Source organism: Grampus griseus (assembly GCF_964374135.1).
Source record: "Grampus griseus genome assembly, chromosome: 10".
NCBI classification, from domain to species: domain Eukaryota; kingdom Metazoa; phylum Chordata; class Mammalia; order Artiodactyla; family Delphinidae; genus Grampus; species Grampus griseus.
In genome coordinates, this window is record NC_139004.1 from 33,798,242 (window position 1) to 33,821,212 (window position 22,971).

At 52.9% G+C, this 22,971-nt stretch overlaps 1 protein-coding gene across 1 annotated transcript in view; it reads left to right on the plus strand.

Moving 5' to 3' along the window:
* The window catches only part of LRFN2 (leucine rich repeat and fibronectin type III domain containing 2), a gene marked incomplete at its 3' end in the record, with an annotated part of 36,284 nt that extends 15,956 nt beyond the window's left edge, over nucleotides 1-20,328 (plus strand). Inside the window, exon 2 of the mRNA XM_082662744.1 lies at nucleotides 19,359-20,328. Within this exon, the coding sequence (XP_082518870.1) occupies nucleotides 19,359-20,328 (970 nt within the window). The remainder of the gene's footprint in view (nucleotides 1-19,358) is intronic.
* Nucleotides 20,329-22,971: the final 2,643 nt, after the last annotated feature.

Genomic DNA, 22,971 nt, shown 5'->3' on the forward strand with positions numbered 1-22,971 from the left:
GGGTGGGATTTGTGGGTGTGAGGGTGGCCAGTGGTCAGGGGCTGGGTGACCTGTGTTCTGTCTCCTGGGGTGTGTGTGTGGACAGGTGCGGAGGCTGCTGAGGTCCTGGGCATGGAGACAGGATCTTAGAAGCTGAGATGGTGGCGGCAGCTGGCACTGAACACCAGAGAGATATTTTTACCACCCGTCAGAATGCCACCGTTTATGAGCCAGTGCCAAGGGCTGGTTCCCAAGGCTGCTTTTCCGCCAAGCTTTGACTATCGATCTAAAGAAGGTCTGCGTGGAACAGGGAGGCTTTGAAAATTCTCAGGTTGGCTAGGCTGGTGTTCAGCAGTCCTTTCCCTCAGGTAGGGGCGCTGGAAAGAAGCTTCTGTCCTGCAGAAGAAGTGAGTGGGTGGAGGCTACCTTCCTGAGGTCGGGAAAGGATTGCCCAGGTCCAGACCCAAACTCCAGTCTCCCTCGTCCTGCCTAGAGTGGGCCTAGGAATAGAATCCCATCCAAAAATACTGCCTTCACAAAAGATCAGAAGATCTGAAATCCCACCATTAGAGATGTGTTTCTTTGCATTTGCCATGGGAGATACTCAAGTGGTTTCCTCTGGGACTGGCCAACAGAGGATGCAGACATGATGGAGGGCACAGTGGAGGCTCTAACAGGAGGAGGGAGAGGGGGTCAGGAAGGGGTCATCAAGCATCCTCAAAGCCTAGTTCCCTTGTGTGGACACATTGCCGAGGGCTTGAGAGAGCTCAGGGAGAGGGAGGAAAAGCCAAGGTCTGGGGACCAATTCAGCTGTTCATTTGTTAAAACTCTCTTGTGACTCTGTTGTTCTATCTTTAAAATGGGCCTAGTTCTTGCTACTCTCATAGACTGAAAAAAGTCCAGAGTGAAAAGGGGGCAGTTCAAAGTCATCCAGGCCAGCTCTCTCCTTTATTCATGAATCCTTATGATGCCCACCACCCTTCCTACTGACCACCCCCACGCCTACCACCTCCTTGGGATGCTGACTGGCCCCACGTGGGGATAACTTCCAGACCCAGGAACCTGCCCTCTTTTTTATTCAAGAGCCCAGATCACTGCTGGGTGCCTTTAAGCTAAGAAGTTTTTTTTACAGGCCCCAAACTCCATCTCCCTCTACCTCCTAGCCGTAGATTCTGTCTTCATTCTTATCAGGAATAAAACTCATTCTTCTTCCATAATATGTCTATTTAAGTTTTGCAGATAATTCTCATGGTTCACCTAGTGCTATTTTTTTCAGATGCAACATCTTCCCTCCCTGCCACCGTCCATTTTCACCTTTTACTTTTCGTCATTCAAGAGGTATTTATGACGCTGGGTCTGGACCACTCACGGGGAAGACAGCTGAGAATGGGACACCCCTGCCCTCCTGCAGCTCACATTTCCCGGGGAGACAGGCATTAAAGGACTAGGTACTTGTGTAGTCACTGATTCAGATACTACAGGTATGATAAGCTGTGTGAGCCTATGAGAGCCTGGGGCGGTCAGGGAAGGCTTCCTGGAGGTGACCCAGAAGGTCAAGTAGGAGGGCGATCAGTGAAGAGACGTGGGAGGGATTACAGGTAAAGGGCTGTCATGTCTGTCCCTGGAGCAGGAAGGGACCTGGGGTGGGTCCTTGGCACATCTCCTGGTCTCTTGCCTCAGATGTGTACCAGGTTGTGCCATCCCTCTGCGTGTGTGGGATCCAGCAGTGGGCAGTATGCTGGATGTGGCCTGACCAGAGCAAAGTGGACTGGGCCGGGGGTGCCCCTCATCTGAAGGCTGCCTCAGCCCCACTGGCCTCCTCTGGTCCAAGTCCCACACTGAAAGGGTGGCCCTCACATGTTCTGAGGCCATCACGCCCCCTCCTCCCGAGGCTCTTCCCAGGATGAAGTGGCCCAGCACTGTGTGGCAACCTGGTGGGTATGCGGGGGTTGTAAGTGAGGTTACTGTTTGGCCATCACAGCAAGCATCCTGGGGTCCTCTAGTTCAAGCCTTCTTGCCGGCTCATGATCTGCCATAAAGCATTTTAAAAATTTACTCGTCTCGTTTTATATATGTTTTTATGTTGCAAGGCCCTTTATAAGCTTGGTTGGAGGTTGGTGGATTATAAATCCCAAAACCAGTTGATGGGGCTTAGGTCAAAAGTGCCAAGTGATCGCAGATGGTTTCTCCTCCAGTCATGGTGATGATAATAGGAGCCGACCTTTCTGAGAAATGATTACGTGCCAGGTGCTCTTCTAAGTGCTTTCCATTTATTGGCCCATTTAATTCCTGCAACATCCCCATGAGATGTTATTATCCTGATGAGAAAACTGAGGCCCGAAGAGGTTAAGAAGCTTACCCAAGGTGTCCCACCTGGGATTTGAACCCAGGTGGACTGGCTCTAGAGTCTGCACGTCGAGGCCTTGCTAATACACATTTAGCATTTGAGTGCTTGCTCTGTGCTTCCCCCCACCCCCCCACCCCGCATCGAGCATGTGCACCACCCCTGGGAGACAGCTGGGACTATTATGGGTGCTTTGCAGGGTAGGAATCTCTGGGATCAGAGAGGGTAAGTAAGCTGCCCAAGTTCTCCCAGCTTGGAAGTGGCAGAGCCAGAATTCAAACCCAGGTTGGCTGTGCTCCAGAGAGCTCCTGACCCCTCCTTTTCCTCCCAGGACATGAGTTAGGATGGAGAGGAGCAAGATGGTATCTTAGGGTCACAGGTGGTGTGTTCAAAATACAGGCCAGTGACTGCGTTTCCTTTCTAGACTGTCTAGCCACCCCTTCCCAGCCACCTAATCTATTAGCGAACCCAGACCAGCAGCCCGTGTCACTCAGACTACCATGAGGAAGCAGGGGAAGTATGAACCAGACCATCCCTTCCCACCCACCACCCACACATAAGGAGGAAACGAGAGGAAAGAGGCGGGTGCTGCAGGGATGGGTCTCCGTCAGACAAGTGGAAGAACCTCCAGGAGTGCTGGTGGTGTCTGACAGGCAAAACCAGGCTTCTCTGAAAGCAGGGGCCTCGGCTGCCGGAAGGGCCTGGAGGGTTCCATCTGAGGCAGGCAGGCCGATGCCTTTTCGTCCCTTCTCCATGCTGAGAAAACTGATGGCCGTGCCCTTGGCGTTCTAATATATGACTTGCCCTTTGAACCGTGGCTGCTTGGCCTTCCCGTGGCTGCCCCCTCCCAGGACTGAAATGAAACCCGGGTCATGGGTTCAACCTTAGTGATGGGCAGTGCTCAGGGGAGAGGGGGGAGGTTTATGGCTTGGTCTCTGCCCTCAATAAGCCATGGTCCCCTGAGCCACCGTGGCTGCTGCTTCCTCAGCCAGGCAAGGCCCAGGCCCAGTGCCTGGGGGCAGGCGGAGCGTGGGGCTGGGAGGTGGCGCCATGAATCTCTGGCAGCCATGGGGCTCCCTGGCTCACAGACAGCCAGTGGAGGGAGCAGCCGATAGATCGCAGCTGGGCTGTTGACCTTGAGCCTTAAGCGAGGTGAAGAATAAAAGGTCATATTGATTCCATCAGAGCCACAGGAGCCGTGAAATATTGGAATGTGAATAAAGACGGTGATAGATCACTCACCACCGCTGGGGACTTGGCTGACCTGTCTTCTGGCCCCGTCACCCACTGGGCAAGCTGGGGCTCAGTGTGCTCAGAGAAGGAGAGAAAATAAGAGATGGGGACTCCAGGGGACCCCGAACGGAATAGAGAATCACAGAGATTCGTAGGTTCCTGGAATGTAAGATGTCCTTCACCTCAAACGTCACCGCTAAAGGAGATTATCCCTGAGCAGCCCACATGGAGCTGAGTCTGCCCTCCCCACGCCCAAACCCTTTCACCTTCTCTTAATCTGCTATGCTTTTTCTCTTGCCCATAGCACACTCCACTTTCTAACATAGTACATGATTTACCAATTGTGTTAATTATTTACTGTTCACCCTCCCCCCGCCCAGAACGTCAACTTCACGGGACAAGGACTTGTGTCCTCTGCTCACTGCTGTATCCCCTCTAGCAGCACTGGCACGTAACAGGTGCTCCATAAAAATCGGATGAACAGATGAGTCTGGAAAGACTTTAGCAATGGTCTAATCCCAACCCCTTACCAGGGAAGAGCAGAGACTCAGATTGGGGTTGGGACGTGCCCCAGTCATCCAGCCTATCGGGGGTTGCAGAGCTGGGAGAAGAATCTGGGCACCCGACTCCTGGGCTCAGGTGCCGCGTAGTCCAAGCTGCTATCACACCCAACAAAGGATGTGCTTGTTAGTCACATGCTATTAACTACCTATAGGACCTGGGAGCTATGCAGCCCAGGGTGGGGCAGGCTGGGTTCTTGCTTGCTTCTTCCTTTGATAAAAAACAAACAACAACAACAAAACCCTAACAGATAGTAAATTTACTGATAACTAACTTCCTAACCCAAAGAGGGCCCAAAAGTACGGGCTCCATGACTGGAAGAGGTCAGGGAATTTCCCTTCCTGGGAATTTTTAAGGGGTGGGGTGAGAGTGAAGCGAGAAGCGTTTAGGAAGCACCTTCACCCCTGGGTGACGGCCGGTGTGCTGGATCCCTCACATGGCTCACTCACTCAATCCCACCTCCCAAGCAGTGATGGAGTGTGACAACAACAGCTAACGTGTATTAAGCTGTGTGCCGAGCACCGTTCTCGGTGCTCTTAGGTATTCATTCGTTTAGTCTGCCCAACAACTCTCTGAAGTGGATAGCTTCTCTTATTGTCCCCGTGTTACAGATGAGAAACTAGAGGCAAATATGCCGTCAAATAAATGCTACTGTTCTGGGTGCTCGGGACGCATCAGCGAACAGAACACCTGGAGATCCTCGTCTTCGCGGGGGAAACGGGCAACAAGCATGATATATGGGCAAATCATAGAGGTGAGGGGAGAAAATCAGTGTTACGCAAAAAGGAACCTGCAGAGCAGGGTAAGGAGCTCTGTCTTACCCAGGGGGTGGGCAAATTGCAATATTAAATAGGGTGGCCCGGCGGGCCTCACTGAGAAGGTGAGTCAGGGCCGAGACTTGAAGGAGGTGAGCCAAACAGGTCTGCGGGAAGGGCATTTCAGGCAGAGGGACCGGCCAGGGCGAGGCCTCAAGGCTGGAGCACGTCTGAGGAGCAACGGGGGCCAGGGTGGCCGCAGCAGCGGGAGAGAGCTAGGGGCAGAGTCCAGGAGACGGGGCAGGGAGGTAGTGGGGCCAGACCACGAGGAGCCTTGCGGGCCCCAGGAGGGTGTTTTCTCCAGGCTCTGACTCATTCAAATGCTCACCTCCTTTAAATGCTCACAGAGGCTCACAGCCTCAAGCCAACACCCTCCTCTCATCTACTCACACACCAATGATGCTTCTAGTCTGGTCAGTAGACACACACACACACACACACACACACACACACACACAACACACCTACACACATACACACCAGTCAGCGGACACACACACAGCTCCCCCGCCGGGCTCCAGCCTCCATCCCGCCTGTGTGGGTGGGAGAGGGGCAGGCCGCTCACCCGCCTTTTGCCCCCTCTGCAGCCCAGCGACACCCCTCCCAGCCTGGACCAGAAGAGGGAGGAAAGCAAACCAATTTCTGGAGCCTCAGACCCATGCACCCCAATATACAGTGCTGGGGAGACCACCAGAAAGTTACAGATGGAAGTCTGTGATTTACTCACATTAGATTTGCTCACGTGATTACTTCCATACTAAGATCACACACCCACAGAGCCATCCTCCAGGGGCCTTGAAGCACATTTAGGGGCTCATTGTCCCCACAGGAGCTGCTGCCCCAGGCTTGCGGAGGGGAGGGGGAGGGGGAGGGCAACAATACTGCTTTGAGTTATTCCCAGTTAAAACCAGGATGCTGCACCTCTAGGCCAGGCCAGCCTCACCTGGAAACTCGTGACAAATGAAGGAATTCCACAGTGAAGCTTACCTTCCCACTCAGCACAAAGGGCCAACCCCCAGGCAACCCACCATTCCCCCCAGATAGTTCACCTTCGCCACTGCCAGGGGTCCTTCTGGGAGATGGGTGGGTTGGACGGTGTTAGCATTCTCTATAAAAACTATGACGATAGATAGATGGATAGATAGATAGATAGATATGGACAGATGATAGACAGATGATAGATGATAACGTAGGTAAGCATTCACTAGATACATATATGGTCTATTGAGTATATATCGTATGCCAGTGCTTTCCATACTTTACTTCTAATCCTCATATGACTCTGCAAATTAGGTTGGCAGACTGCTTTTACAAACAAGACTGAAGTTCTGGGCAGTTAAGTACTGGGGTAAAGATTATGCAGCCCATAAGTTATGAGTCAGGATTTAAGCCCAGAACCCCGGTCACTCTGTGCCAAATCCCACGTGTGCTCAGAATTGGGGACCTGGTGCCCGAACTCCCACAGCTCTTTGATGACTGTGCCTTGCCTTCCTTCCTCCTGCCTCTCCCTTGCTCCTGTCACCCCTCTCCTGGTGATATTGTTGTGGAATTCTAGAATGTCAGAATTGGACTTTGAAGCACAGAGGAGGAAAGTGACTTGCCCAAGGTCACACAGCAATTCCATGAGAGAGTCAGGGTTACAGCCTTGTCCATCCAGCTGAACTTGAGACTATTTGGTGGGTGGGGACAGCTCTGCTCCTCCATCCACTTGACTGGACAGTGACCTCCCCACTGCCCAATGAGGTCTCACTTCAGAGGTTGTTTCTCTCCTGACCTGATTCGTCCCATCCCGGCCAGCCTGCTTGTTAGAGGCGGAGGTGTCTAGGGCCGGATCAGCGGAAACACAGGCTGGAGAAGTGCTAAGCGGGCTCCTCCAGACCACCAGCTGGAAAGGGCGTCTCTCCTCGGGGTGAGGCAGCAGGCACTCCGGCGCTGCAGCTCAGCGAGCTGGAAGTCGGGCAGGCCTCTTAGTCGTGGAGTCCAGCCTCCAGGCTTGCAGCTTGGAGAAGCCCTCAGGGAGGTGCCTGTCAGTTTCTCAGTCACTCATTCATGCAGGGGTTCTGAGGGTCCCCATTACAAAAAATGACACCTCAGCTTTGTGAGCACTTTACTAAGTGCAACCAGGGAGCTTGGTAGGTTTTCCCAACAATCTCCTGGTTCAAGATCCCTCAGCTAGCAGCTCTCAGGGCTAGGATTTGAACTTGGTCTTCAGACACCTAATCCAAGTGTCATCATGGCTGCTTTTGTTTTTCAATAAATTCTGAGGTTTATTTAAGAAACAGCACAGAGAATCACTTATTGCCAAGTTACTAAAGGTAGTACTGATTACTGCTATTTTTAAAATTTTTTTATTGGCGTATAGTCGACTTAAAATATTGTTTTCGTTTCTACTGATGGCCGCTTTTTATTGCACAAATATAGCCTGTGCACTATACTCAGTACTGAACAAATATCACTGTATTTAAGTTTCACAAGATGCCGTAGGATCAATACTATTAACCCATTTTGCAGGCAAGAAAACTGAGTAAGGCTCAGAGATACGAAATGACTTACCTACATTGCGCAGTCAGTAAGCTTTTTACACCATAGTACAAACTTACCTGGGGGTGATAAAGTTGCCTTCTTCAAGGAGCTTCTGATCTGACAGAGGGAGGGGATTAGAACTGGGGGAAAAGGCAGGGCCCCAAAACCCATCCATGAGATGACTGAGGACTTCATTTCATCTTGAGTTTTTCTATCAAGGGTCATCAATGACGTCACCATTGTCATTCAAACAAAACCTTGTGTTTGCTGTTCCCTGATTTATTGCCAGGAGTCATGCCAAATGTTTGACACACTTTACCTCATTTAATCCTGACACTATTCCTGCAAAGTAGGTACTAGCATTCTATGTAACTAAAACAGAGAGGGTTAGATAATCTGCCTCAGGTCACACAATTAGTCAGTCGGTGGCAGAGTGAGACTGGAACCCAGATCCAGCTGACAGCACAGCGGATGCTGGGAACCACCATGCTTTATCTCCTGCAACCTCTTTGCGTGCATTTGGTGTGTGCCAAGCTCTGCTCTGAAGCTGCCTTGTTCTCCAACAACAGGACAGATATAAAAGAGCAAGCGGATGGCCAGGGGGCCACTCTGCCCCACCCTGTGCCCTCCCCAGACCTGACTGGGCCAACCAAGCCTGGCAACCACAGAACCACAAGGTCCCTGCCGGGGGTGACTGCACCTGAGTGTGCATCAGCCACACTGAAGTGACAAATGACACCAACAAACTCTCCTCTTCCTGCCCACCTGGCAGCATTTGCTCTGTGATAGCATCTTTTTGGCCACTTTGTTGTCGTGCTAAAATAGACATAACATAACATTTACCATTTTAACCATTTTTAAGTGTACAGTGCAGGGGCCATAAGTATATTCACATTCGTGTGCAACCGTCACCACCATCCATCTTCACAACTTTTTCATCATCGCAGACTGAAACTCTGCACCTATCCGATACCAACTCCTCATTTCCTCCTCCCCGTGGCAAACACTCTTCTACTTTCAGTCTATGAATTTGACCACGCTGGTACCTCATATAAGGGGAAACACACAATATTTGTCCTTTTGCTTCCGGCTTATTTCACTTAGCATAATGTCCTCAACATTCATCCAAGCTGTAACATGGGTCAGAATTTCATAAAAATATGGAATGCTTCACGAATTTGCATGCCATCCTTGTGCAAGGACCATACTAATCTCTTCCACATCATTCCAGTTTGAGTATATGTGCAGCTGACGTGAGCACCATCATAGCCGTTTTAAGGAGTCGGTGCCACAGGTGACTTTGCCCCTGCGTGGTGCCCCTGGGAAATTATGGATCTGCTAACCGGGCAGAGTTGTCTGATCAGGTACATCACTGGATGGTACTGATTGGGCGTCTGCCGGTGGTTCTAGTGCGTTTGGAGGCGGCTGGTGGGGAATCTTCATTTTGTTCACTCCTGTGTTTACAACGAGGTATAATTGGTCTGACACCTTCTGCGTTTCTTCTGTAAGTGATGAATTGTTATTGAGCAAGCTTTTCTCAGATCCTTGAGGAGATAAATGGCAAGATCGTGGCCATCATCGTCGTCACAGGAGTACTGAATGGCCCTGGGAAGGGAGAGGAGAGGGCAGTCATGTTTTCCCCAGCACACTTAATGTCTCACATTCAGCACAGGAGGTTGGGACCGCTAGTCCCATTTCATACATGAGCAAATTGGGTTCAGAGAGAGGAAAAACTGACCCCGAGTCACACCGTTGGTCAGGGGCAGAACCAGCCTTCGAAGAGAGATTTCTGTCAGATCCCAGAGCCCACATTTTTTTTTTTTTCTTGTGATGTGCCCACTCAATCCTTGGGGGTTGGGAGCTAAGGACAATTAGATGCAGGAAAAAGTTCCACATCCATAGAAACTTGGATGAGGAGAAACAGAGAGAGAGATAAAGATATACAGAGAGAGAAAAAGGCCTGATGAGGGGAGGGGACCTCGCCTGGGTCGGCTCAGCCTATGATGGTAGAAACGTTACTTTAGGGGACAGAATGGGAGCAACGTGGCTTAATTGCAGCTCTGGGGAAATCACAGGGTGTTTCCATTAGCCACCTGCTCAGTGTGAGCCACGGAGGCGATGCAGCTTCCAGAAAGTTCCGTGTTGTCTTGGGTGGGGGGCCTCAGGAGAAGCAGGACGTCTGGTTGAGGGAACGTGACTCTGTTCTCCGGTTGAGACCCTGCCCACCGCCCCCATACACTCAGAGGAGGGCCAAAGACAGATTGGCGTGTGATCAGTGAGGAGCAGCTGCGAGGCAAGCTGGAGAGCGTGTCCCGAAAAGATGGTGGGAAGGAATGGAAATGTTCACTCTGGAGAAGTGGAAACCCAAGGGGGGGGGCGTGAGGGAGCTGGTGCACAATTTGGGAAGCGCTGAAATGTGTTCAAGAAAGAAACACCTTGTCCCAGGTGTCTCTGTGGGGTTGAGTTGGGGCCGGCGGGACCAAGCAGCAGCCGTCAGACCATAGCAACGTGAGCAGGGGTTCTGAGCAGCTCGGAGATGCGCGAAGCTGGGGGATGGGGGGCTGCCTGGCGTGTCCCTGAAGTGTGTGAGTGGAGCGCTGACAGCCAGGGGGTCGATGGGCCCCCTCAACCCGGCTTTCCTGTGGTCTGTGAGTGGAGATGGCACAGGGGGAACTAGAAAGAGCCGGCATCATCTTGGTGGGTCAGCCAGAGAAGTGCTAGGCTGGAGGGCAGGCTGAGGCCAGCAGAAGAGACAGACCGCCAGAGCTCAGCTGGCTGGCCCCTGAGCTGGGCTGTGTACCTGCCTCACTAGCCCATATTTAATCTAACCTCATGCTGTGGGATTCATCTCCATCCTTGTTGGGGCCAGACGACTCCCTCAGTCAGAATCACTACATATGCTAAGCTCGCGATGGACCAGGCATGGTTTAAATTACAGGCACTGACTCATTTCGTCCTCAGAGCAACTCTGTGAGGGAGGCCCTATCATCTTTCCCCCATTACAGAGAGGTTAAGTGGCTTGCCCAAGGTCACACAGCCGGTAAGCGATGGCACTGGGCTTTGAACCCTGGTGGTCCAGTCCCAGGCTCGCACTCTCACTCCCGGCTTTATCCCATTGGTGAAGGAGCACCATGGAACAGGATGGAACTTACTCTGGGGAGATGAGTGAAGAGGCAGCCTGCTGGGGCTTGGCTCACTTTGGTTGACTTTCCAGTAATCCCTTCATTCACTCAGCCAGGGCTGGACTAACATTGTCACCACATTTCTTCTGAAAAAGACTTTTGGAGCCACACGCAGGGGGGAACATGTCCTGCTGCTGTGAATGTCGAAGCCACGATGTCTCCTATCAGCCCAGCCAGGATCCAGGAGCTGCGCACACATCTCCCAGGGTCTAGCTTGCATGAGATTTGCCAGCCACAAACCCTCGAGGCCTGGATTTCCACTATCCGAGATACATTACTTTTAGTTCAGCTTCACCCCCCCCTTTATATAACAAACCCTCCAGTGGAGTTTACTGTGGGCCAGACACTGACCCGGGTTCCTTATGAGTCATGACTCATTCAAACCTCATAATAACCCTACAGAGCAGAGATTATAAATGCCCCATTTTTTCCAGAAATAGGATATTTCTAGGAAACTACGGCACAGACAGGTAAAGGAATGGCCCACAGTAAGTGATTACTGCTAGGAAGAGGCAGAACCAGCGTTTGACCCTAGCAGTCTAGCTCGAGACTGTGCTCCTCACCACTGCCCTCTGCCGCCTCTCTTTCTAATGGTCACTGTTCCTGAGAGGGGTGACATTCATCATGGTGACTGGATTTATCAGGGAGTTTTCTTAATAGAGACTTACACAACAGAAGTACAAGGGTAACTAGTAGATGCGAAGTAGAAAAGCAGGAACAGGGTATAGCAGTGGAGGACCAGAGGGGCCCAAAGGCTCCATTTGGCCCAGGGCTGGCCCAGCCTGTGGACCGTGGGTAAAGGGAGGTGGTACTGCCACGGGACAGAGTCTTGGGAAGGGGCTGGACCACAGGCTGAGTGGGAGGTGGAGAGTCAGAGCACTCCTGGGGGGCAGACGAGCTTGAGTCAGGCCTGGGGGAGCCCCAGAGAGACCCCACTGAACTTGGAGGCCCCAGGAGTCGAGGGAAGCTGGAAGAACCAAAAAGAAGGCATGAAGCTGTCCAGCGTCGTGGAGAGAACACCTGGGGAGACAGAGAGTGCAGAGGCCCGGACTGAAGCCTTCAAGACCAATTGTCCTGGTGCGGGAGCTGTCCTGGAGCTGGACAAGCCTCCCCGGCCTGGCCCATCTGTTTGGGGCGCCAGGACTCACATAGGAAATGGCAGGATTCCTACCACCTGCCAGAGGGCATAACAGGAGCCACGGCCAGTAGAACTCGGAGACGGTGGGCTGCCGCCCAGCTGCGCTGTCCAGTGTGGCAGCCGCTGGCCACATGTGACTACTGAGCCCTTGAAGTGTGCCTAACGTGACTGAGGAACTGAGTTTTTAATTTCATTTAAATTTAATTAGTTCGAAGTTCAGTTTAAAAGGCCATGTATGGCTACTGTATTGGACAGTGCCGGTACGGAACATTCATTTCATTCACCTGCCCTACAGAATATTTTTGAGGGCCTACTATGTGCCGAGTGTTGTTCTAGAGGCTGGGGAAACGTCAGGGAACAAAGCACACAAAAAAGCCTGCTCTCAGGAGTGGAAGGAGAGAGAGAGAGGATTAACAGGAGGCCTAGTAAATAAGCAAATGATAGTGTCTGTCAGGCAATAAAAGTGTAATGGGAAAAGATGGAGCAGAGTAAGGGGCTGGGGGCTCAAGGTAAAGATGGGGGAAGCCCTCAATGTTAAACGGGACAGTCAGAGGAGGTGACGTTGGAGCAGAATTGAAAGAGGTGAGGCAGAGAGCATATGGACATCTGGAGAAAGAGCATCCAGGCAAGGGCAACAGGCGGTGCAAAGGCCCTGTGGCAGGAGCACCCTTGGCAACACCCTGAGGAACAGCAGGGAGGCCAGGTGACTGGTGCAGAGTGAACAGGGTAAGTAGGAGGAGAGGAACTTGGAGGGGTGAGAGGCAGGTCACAAGGGGTCTGGGGGCCACGTCAGGACTTTGACTACGTGGGACAGGCCTCACTGGGGGCATTGAGCAGAGGAAGGACTTGGTCTGATCAGGGTTTTAACAGGATCCCTCTGGCTGCTTGTAGAGGAGAGGTGGGGGGAGGGGAGCAAGAGAGTTCATCCAGAGGCCAATGCAACCAAGAGTTTTGATCCCCACCTGCCTGCTGTTCTGAGGGCTGTGGGAATGGATATTGGGGTTCCCTGCCTCAGAATCTCAGTCATGTTGAATGTGCCTCCTTTACTTGCTGATGGGGCAAAGCTATTGCCAATAAGACAGAGTGTCTCAGGGCAGCCAGGGGAGCCCCATGTTCTCAGCAGGGGCACAGGCAGTAGGGCAGCGACAGAGCCTGGCCCCCGGCCCCTGGCCTGTCTCAGAAGTTAACGGGAGGCTCCTAATTCTCGGAGCCCTCACTGAGTCACGCCAGCTCTATGGTAATCCTGCTCTAAAGAGCAGCCCTGCGCCTTCCCCTGTTATCACTCAGGGCCGTGCATTCAGGGAAGGCCAGCGTCCGGCACCGAAACCAGAAGAGGGGCTTCTACCACTTGTACCGGTATTTCCAGTACTCCTCTCTAATGGCTCTCTGATCCTGAGACGAGAAGCAACAAATATAAAACAGATTCTTCCAGACCCATAGCACTGTGTCCCACTGAGTCTGAACACAGCCTCAGAATCCTTCTCAAAACTGGCACCCAGCAAATCCTCAGCGCTGGCACACAAGACACAATGTGTTTGCAAGGCCTCTAGAACCTGGCTCCTGGCTACTACCTTGGTGACCTCATTTGCTACCACTCTCCCTTTCCCTCACTCTTTTTCTGTCACACCGGCCTCCTCATGGCTCCTGCCTCAGGGCCATTGCACTGGCAGCTCCCTCTGTGGGAAAACTGCCCACAGACATCCACATAGCTCCCTCACTTCCTTCAGACTTCCCATGAGCATTCAGAAGTAGCAAAACAACCCTCATGAAACTCTCATCTCTACCCCTAAATAGCTATAGGGGGTAATTCAGTTCATACCTGTCTCTCAAATGGGGAGCATAATTCCGAAAGGTACTTCCCAGGGTTATCAAGAGCATTTATTGAAATAATGTGACAGTGCTGGCTTCAAATCTTGGCTAGGCACAAACATTCTCTCCATGAGACCTTGGGCAAATCACTTAACTTCTCTGAGCCTTGATTTCTTCTTCTGTAAAATGGGGATAATAATAGTACCTCCCTCATAGAGTTGCTGTGAGGATGAAATTAGTTAATACAGGTAGAGTACTCAGAACACTGCTTGACATATAGTGTGTTCAATAAATGTTAGCTGCCTTTGTAGTAATACATGTTTCTGTTTTTGGTTTTTAATTGCTGTCAGATAGTTACCCTGACTCTGAGACTTGCTTCCTGCTACCATCTGATTCTGCTCAATTCAGTTCACGGTAATACAGTATAGGGAAGACCATGCTTGGTGGCCTGGCAGCCCTGGCTAACCACGCTGACTCAGCCGCCTTCCAGCTGTGTGACCTTGAGCAGGTGACCGATCTGCCTGAGCCTCAGTTTCTTCATCTGTAGTGTGGGGATAACTATTCCTACCTCACAGCATCAGTGTGCAGAATCAGAGATCCAGCCTGTCAAGTGCCAGGCTTATAGTACGTACTCAATGAATCATACACTAGATAGAACCAGCCATGTCTCCTCTGCTCCCTTGCAGTTGTGCAGGAAAGCAAACAGGCCCCTTTGGGGCTGGCAGCTAGAGGGAGAGGCTGGGGAGCCAGGGTGCTTGCCTTGGTTTAATGAGTCCCTTTCATGTGCCCTGAGATGTCATGGCCGGCCAGAGAGGTTGGCAGGCTGGTGATTCTGTGAAGAGCCAGTAATGAGGGTGCAGAGCCAGGGAAGTGGAGTGAGGGCAGCTTGACATGGTGTCTCCAAATTAGTGCTGGGGCTCAGCAGGCAGCCGGTGCCTCATCGATGGGGGAGGGGAGGAGGAGAGCACCTAAAAGTGGTGATGCTGGGAGCTGAGGGGGATGGAGGCTGGAGGTAAAAGAGGTGGCGTTTGCTGACAAGTCCAGGAAGGCAAGAATCGCATTTCTTGTGTAGACGCCAGCACCGACTTCTCCCTCTTACACAAAGACACACACACCTCTTCAGTCACCCACACACACGCTCACGCCCTCTTTTTCTCTGTCACGCCTACACATAACAGACTCCTCAAGTTCACCTCATCGTATCTGCAGGGGCCTGGATTAGCTAGGAGAGGCCAACTACTACAGCAAATGCATGCAAATGCATAAAGGCTCAAACACGGCAGAATTTGATTTCTCGCTCTCCTGAGAGTCCAGGGCGGTTTACCGGCTTCATCAGGAGGCCCTCCTCATGTGGAGACTCAGGCACCCGGTCTCCAGCATCCCTCGGGTGGGCCTTGTTGTCATCTGCCTGGCCAAGGCCGGTCACTGCACCCAGGGTCCAGCCAGCAGAGGGGAAGGAGAGTTGGGCAAGTCCTCCCCCTCTTGTAAGGCCTGGCGCAGAGGCGCACACACTGCTGCCACCATATTCCATTGGCCAGAACTCGCCACCTGGACACCACTAAGTGCACAGTTGGCGGGGGAATGTGGTCTGGACTGAGCCCGCGAAAGGGGGACAGTAGACTTTGGTGGTCAGCTCATAGGCTTTGCCCTGAGGCTCAGGGGGAGACTCTAAGAACCTCCCCCATCTCCGTTCCCACATGCCCCAAATAGTAGCTTTAATGGCAGCAGTCAGGAAAGAGCAAACTTGGTCTGCAAGTGTCTCTGGGAGAGGTTACATGGGATGTCCACTCAGAAGTGTTAGGGGACATGTGGAGCCTCTGGGGGGCTGGGTGGAAGAGGGACAAAGCAGTGACCAACATTGTCTGGAACTAGAACCTTTGTGTACTATATATAAGTGAACACCTATACACACACACACACACACACATGTTCACAAATACCCATGCAGCCGGCTCTCAAATGATAGACATGCCCCCCACACATCGTTTCTCACACGTGCACACACATTCGTCTGCACTCACACACCCCAACACATATCTACATGCAAGTCCATCAAGATCGTCAGGGGTGTACTTCAAAGATGTAGAAACGCCTCTCCCGAGACATCCTCAGGGCCAGGCAGTGTCTAAGGGTCACCAGCTGTCATATTTAACTAAGAATCCCTGACATTTGTACAGGCCTTAGTATTTAACAAAGCAGTCTTTCATTCACTGCTCAACTATAGGGTAAATATTTACTCAGCAGTGACGCAGGGCCAGATATGATGACTGGCAACAGAGATACAAAGGTGAAGACACGGCCCATTTCTTCCGGGGAGACACAGGCATCCACTGAGAAGGGCCTCTAGCAGAGGAAGGCAGGGGGGCTGTGGGAGCAGAGAGCAGAGGTTGGGTCAGAGGAGACGTTGAGTCAGGCCTCGAAGGATGAGGTCACCATGTGGAGAAAGATAAGTGGTTTCTAGGAAGAGGGGCTGCTCTACGCAAAGGCGTCAGGTGGTAGATTTGGGGAGTGATGAATGATTCTGAGAAGGTGGCAAAGTGCTTCCTCCAGCTGGGGTTCTACTAGATAAGATGTGCTGCTGCTGACATCAAGTAATGAGAGTTTTTTCCCAAAGTGCAAGGAAAAAATAAGTTTTTCCTTCTTGTCGTGTAAATTAGATGTCCTTGTGTCACCTAGGATTCTGTAAGGAGAAAATAAAACAAAGAACACGCTAGATAGAAGAGGGAATGCAGTACTGGGGTTGGGTTACAGGTGATGGGATTGTTGAGGGGTCAGCATCACAGAGATTAGCTACAGCAGGAAGCCACTGCCACCACCCGCCCCGCCCAAGGATGGAGGTAATGGAGAAGATGGTTTCATCAGAGCCTAAGATCCAGGTCTCTCTGGCAGGAGGCAGAGCCCCTGGAGCTGGGATCACAGAGGAGGCTCAGGAGCTGAGAGGGAGACACCACTTAGCGCAGAAAAAGGTAGAAATACCTGGCTTCTCCCCTCCTCCCACACTGCAGTCTTCCTCTGGGGCCTCCAGTGGCCAGCTCTATCTGGGAGGCAAAGGAGCCTGGGAACAGGCAAGGGAGCCTGGGAAATGTAGTTCCTTGTTGTCCATGGGAGGGCAGGTGAAAGGGAAGACAGACCTGAGAGCCAATAGCAGAATAACCAGTATGCTCCCGTGTGATTTCTTCTTAAACCTCTGTTATCAGCTGTAGCAATCAGCTGTAGATTTGTTTGCTAGTGTTAAACTGTTAGAAGTAGTAGTAGTGGGGTCTGCTTCCCAGGATAAGATGGCTAAACACTGAGATGATTTCTGGGCTCGGAGTCCATCTCCCGTGTCCTGGAATTGTGGTGAAGTTTAAATGCAATATTGAATGTGGAAACCCTTGTCACATACCAAGTGTTCAATAAAGCAGCCAGCCCATCCCCTCCTCCATGGATATGCTCTTCCATCGCTCACGACCCAGAGAGGTGGCGGAACAAGGTGGGTCAGAGTGGACGGGAGCCAGACTGCCTGGGATTGAATGCCGGCTCTGCCATGTTACATCTGCTTAATACCTCTGCAGAACAAGGGTCACGACAGTGGCTGCTTCAGAGAGTTGCCGTAGGGCTAAGTGAGTCGATAGAAGTAGGACACCAAAAATAGAGCGTGGCACACACTTGCCATCAAGTGTTTGCTCTACTATTGTCACCGTTCTGGGTGTGCACAGCTCCTGCCCCTCCAACTCACATCACTTCCCTGAGGGGGGAGGAAGTAGGCCCGTGTAGCCCTGGGCTCTGCACAGCAGTTGGCCCAGCAGAACTGAGCCTCAGTGGGCTCTGAATATTCTCCAGGGAAGGGGGTGGCTGACCTGCCACAGGCCCGGGGCGGGGCCTGCAGTTTTCACTGAGATGAAGAAAAACGTCCGAGTTTGTGGAAAAGCATAAGACCAGACTGTGGATCTAGAAGCTAGTGTTAAAGCCCCAACTGCTTCATCTTGGCAGTCCCAGCTGTGTGACCTGAGGCAAATCACTCAGCCTCTCTGAGCCTTGGCCATTCCTCCTTTGTGACATGAGGACACAGCATTACCATGATGCCCAGGTGAGATAGATAGACCTAAAGGTCTGGCTTGCAGGACGCATGCTGGATCTGGGCTCCAACCTCCTCCACCCGCCTCTTCTGCCCCATGCACTGTAGCTATGGGTTGGGGATGGGGATGGGGGCAGAGTACTCAATTTCTTCCATGTGGCTTCCCCAGCAGCTGTGTGGGCCAAGAGTGAGCAGGGAGGCAGCAGCCTCCAGGGCTGCCCACTGACGGGTTGTCAATACCTGCCTGTCAGTCCCAGCCTCCGTGCGCGGTTCCCAGGTGGAAGTGTTCAGGCTCCAGTATTTCATATTTGAGATCTCAATTAAGCTGCCTGGCTCTAGGTGTGAGGGGTTGGCAAGTATAGATGGAGCCCTGGATTAGTAGGGGACAGGAAAACGGAGGACTCTTTGAGAGTGGAGGGAGGTGGGGAAGGCTGCAGAGAGAGATGTGGCACCTTCAGGCCGAGGTATTTCTGCAGGAGTGTTTATGGGGTGAGACAGGTGTCATTTCTAGGGACCCCCACCAGAAGGCATGATACTTGCACAAAGGCCTTAGAGGTCACGGTTTGCATCCACGCTTCCTGAAGGTCCAGGCAGAAGGGGCCCAGGCTATGGTGGATGGGCCCCAGTGAGGGGAGACTGCTGCCCCCTCAGACCCTCCCTTAAGGTGAGAGACCAGTCAAGACCTCCCCAACCGGTGATACCCTTTCCCAGGTGTCTTTGGATGCGCCTGGGCTGCTATGGCAGTGATGGAGGACCCGGCCCCTCCTTCTGAGAAACAGTTGCCCACCATTCTTCAGCATTGCACCGTGCCCTTCCCCTCCGCGCAACACCCCCTCTTTCCACCTCCAGTTTTCTTCTGCTTAGACCCCAGTCTGCACCAGCGAGTGTTCTCCCTCCCGAGGCACGAGAAAGCCATGTGGAGATGAGGATGGAGTTGGTCCCTGAGGGCAGGACCTTGTCTGTGACTCAGTACAACTCCAGGCTCAGATCAAGGCTGTCAGTGCTGAGGAATCTCGCAGGACAGACAAGGGGTGGACCCGGCCTCTGGGAGGGTGCTGAGGGGCCAGGGCCGACCTTACTCTCAACCCCACTGTCCAGAGACCCAGGGACCATTTGCAGCAGACAAGGCAGAAGTGGGGAGGTGGGGAGTCCCTTTTGTTCAGTTTTTGCTTCTTCACACCTTTAATCTCTGTCTCTTCTGTCCCTCCCTCTGCCCCTCCCCGTGTGCTTCCTCTCTCCTCTCTGCTGAATCTCTCCCCTTTCTTCCCTGAACCTCCATCGCTAACCAATTTCCACTGTCTCTACCATCAACTATCCCCCATCTCATTCCCTTCTTTTATTTCCACATCTTCTGGGTTGTTCCCTGCAACTGATCGCCGGTGTCTTTCTCTGTGTACCTGCTTCTGGCACTTCCACCCTCCACCCCGGAATCGTTCTCTCTCGTTTCCCTTTCCACCCCAACCTGTCTCTGTTCTCTCACCTGGGTCCCCCTCCTCCTCCTCCCCTCTGTCTCCCTGTCTCTCCCTTTTCCTGTCTCTCCACCTGTCACCCTCTTCTGCTCTGCCTCATTCTGTGTCCTTGCGTCTGTGGCTCCCTCTCCCTCTCCATCTCTCCTGTCTCTGTCACCCTCTCTCTTTTTTCTACTTCTCCTCTGTCCCCCCATCACCCTACTGTCCCTCACCATCCCTCCCCCTCTCTGCCCACCCACCCCCCACAGGATGATCCCAGCCTCCAACAAGGCCTTCGTGGTCAACAACCTGGTGTCAGGGACTGGCTACGACCTGTGCGTGCTGGCCATGTGGGATGACACGGCCACCACGCTCACGGCCACCAACATCGTGGGCTGTGCCCAGTTCTTCACCAAGGCCGACTACCCACAGTGCCAGTCCATGCACAGCCAGATCCTGGGCGGCACCATGATCCTCGTCATCGGTGGCATCATTGTGGCCACGCTGCTGGTCTTCATCGTCATCCTCATGGTGCGCTACAAGGTCTGCAACCAGGAGGGCGCCGGGAAGCCGGCGGCCACCGTCAGCAACATGCACTCGCAGACCAATGGGGCCCAGCCCCCCGCGCTGGGCAGCGCACCCAGCGGGGCCCCCGCACCCGGGCCACCCAAGGTGGTGGTGGGCCACGAGCTCATGGACTTCAGCGCTGGCCTGGCCCGAGGCAGCGACTCCTCTTCCTCCAGTTCCCTGGGCTTCGGGGAGGCTGCAGGGCTGGGACGGGGCCCCTGGAGGCTCCCACCCCCCGCGCCCCGCCCCAAGCCCAACCTTGATCGCCTGATGGGGGCCTTCGCCTCCTTGGACCTCAAAAGTCAGAGAAAGGAGGAGCTGCTGGACTCCAGGACTCCAGGCGGGAGAGGGTCTGGGACATCGGCCAGGGGCCACCCCTCGGACCGAGAGCCACTGCTGGGGCCGCCTGCGGCCCGGGCCAGGAGCCTGCTCCCTTTGCCCCTGGAGGGCAAGGCCAAACGCAGCCACTCCTTCGACATGGGGGACTTTGCAGCTGCGGCTGCGGGAGGGGTCGCCCCTGGTGGCTACAGCCCCCCTCGGAGGGTCTCGAACATCTGGACAAAACGCAGTCTTTCTGTCAACGGCATGCTCTTGCCCTTTGAGGAGAGTGACCTGGCGGGGGCCCGGGGAACTTTTGGCAGCTCCGAGTGGGTGATGGAGAGCACGGTGTAGGCCTGGGTGGGCGGGTGGGCATCCTCCCTCCCACCCTGTCAGGGTGAGAGAAGAGGAAAGCATCTTTACCCACAAGTCTTTGTGGCGTTTCCATGGTGATGTTTACATCCAGGGACAGTTTTGTCTCCCTGTCAACGGCCTCCCCTCCCCACCACACCACACACACCACCTTCCCAGGCCCGTCCCCCACCGCCCATCAGGCTGTGCTCAGGGAAAGCAGACTCGATGGCTCAAATGTCAGACTAAGCCCTGAGTGTTTGGAAAGGCGGGGCTCCTGCCTTTCTAATCACAAATGTAGCCTATAAGCAAGCGGCTTTGCATTGCTGATGGTTCCGGTGTTGTTTTTATTTCTTAATTTATTTCTTCCACTTCCCCGACTCCTTCTCTTCAGTGACACGGATAACGGAGAGTTTACTCTACACACGAAAGCAGCCCTGGCGGTGGGCGATCATTGCCAATTGAGAAGAGCAGGGCATGATTTGGGCTGCACATTTGTTTGGGGGAAGACTGGAGTCCCCTGCCCAGACGCCTCATTATTCCCAAGAGTCCCCACACTTGGGAGGGATAAGTGACCTCCCCCAACCCTGGCTCAGCTTCCTTTGCTTCTCAAACACCCATCACATCAGCTTAAACTAGAAGGGTAACTTCCGGGACTCTACGTGCGGGAGAGGGAGAAGGGTTTTTATGAGACACAAGGACATAAGGGATGTTAACTGTTGGAGTTGCTTTGGGATTTTTGCTTCTTTTGGGGGAAGCTGGCACAGGGAGTCCCTATGGACATGGGGGGGGGGGCAAGAGGGCTTCTCTTAATTAAGGAGAGCAGAGTGGGGTGGCAGAGGAGCACTGGACACGGGGTCCAAAGCTCTGAGTTTGGGTTCCAGAGCCACCACCGAATAACCAGCTAAACACAGTGGGCAAGACCCTTTCTCTCTTTGGACCTCGGGCTCCTAATTCGTAAACGAATGCGATCATACCAAGTCTCCAATTCCCTTCCAGCTCGAAGGACTAAGGACTCCTCATGACTAAATGAATTGTAGGGTCTGAAGCTTGAAGAGGTGTTTGCGATCATCTCATCCTTAACCCTCTCTTCCCGTCCCCCAAGGGTCTAAAGGACTTGCCCAAGGTCACATAGTGAGTTAGTGACCAAGTCAGGGCACGGCCCAAGGCCACTTACCTCCTGGGGGTGGTGCTTGAAATCCATTACCCTGTCTTCACTGTAGCTAGGGTGTTTCTATGTCCAAAGTCTGTCCCTTGTTTGTTCCTGAAGAAGGTGGCTCAGGGTGGGACATGGGGACACGGGGGATGCCTTCCATGAGGAGGATCCATCATGGAAATGTCAGGATGGCGATGGGAGGGACACACGGGCTCCTCTCCATCTAGGAATTGACCCCTACGTTCCCAGACAGTGGCCAGAGGGGGCAGACGAGACGTGGCGGGGGAGAAAAGGCTTTGGAAGCATCTGAAGGTCTTTCCCCGCATCTCTGTCTCTCCTGGTCCCTGTCTGTTCCAGGTCTCTCCTCATTGTCAACGCACTACCTCTCTCCACCTCATTCTTCCCTCTCCCGAGCATCTGCCATAGATCTCTAGCCTCTGTCTCTTGTTCTCCCTCCTTCTGCCACTTGCTCACTACACAGCCTACGAAGCATACAGGTGAGTCCATTTGGGGCTGAAACGTTCTAATGGGCTCAGACCTGGAGCTGAGCTGGTGGCCCCCAACCTCGCCCAGAACACACGGGGAGAGGGCGGGGAGCTGTCTATGCAGGACTGCCTTCTGGCTCCTCCCAGGAGCCTCCAAATCCCATGCCTTCGTCCTTCCTCCCCGTCCTCCTTTCTCTCCTCACCTTCCCTCTACTCTCCTGTCTTCATTCTTTTTCTTCTGGTGCCTCTCTGCCTCCCCCAGTCCCTTTCTGGTCCTGACCAGGACATTAAACAGACCAGGCCATTAACAGGCCAGGCCAGTCTCTTCCTGAGACCACAAGCTGACTTTCAGCCCCGGTGCCAGAGCACATGCTTTCTCCCATCCTCCCTCTTTCTCGGACCCGTTTTCCTCCACTCTTTTTTCCCTCTGCACTTTCTCACTAAGCCTTTCTAAATGTAGCCATTGAGGAAGTGACCCCAAATACCACCTCTCTTTTTGCCTTTGGGTTCAGATGCCCAGAGGGAAAGTGGTGGACATCGGAAGGGGGGGAATCAACTCTCTGTCCTCATCAGCGGCTACGAGCTCTGTCGTGACATGGTATGTACTCACGCTTGTGTTTGTCAGGTTTCTGACTTGGAGTTTTGGAAAGTGACATCCCTGTGGGCAGAATACAAATGCCAATCTTCTCTTTTGCTAAAAAAAAATGTACAGTAAAATGTACAGTTTTAAAAACAACAACGGATCACACTTCTTGGGAGAGAGCAAAAAAAGAACATTCCTGTGTCTGTGAATGTCTGTTGTTTATTTCTCTGGAAACGCTGTGGTTTTCTGAAGGTGGCTTTGAGGTGGCATCTTCCCTTACACCTGTGTTTGGTACCACCTAGTGAGAGCCTGCTTCCTGCCAAGTTCACGTATAAGATGGGAGCCTTCTGAAATAAGAGAGAATGGGGCCGGCCTCCTGGAGTAAAGGTCAGTAGAGGGTCTGGAATTAAGCTCCAGGCTGA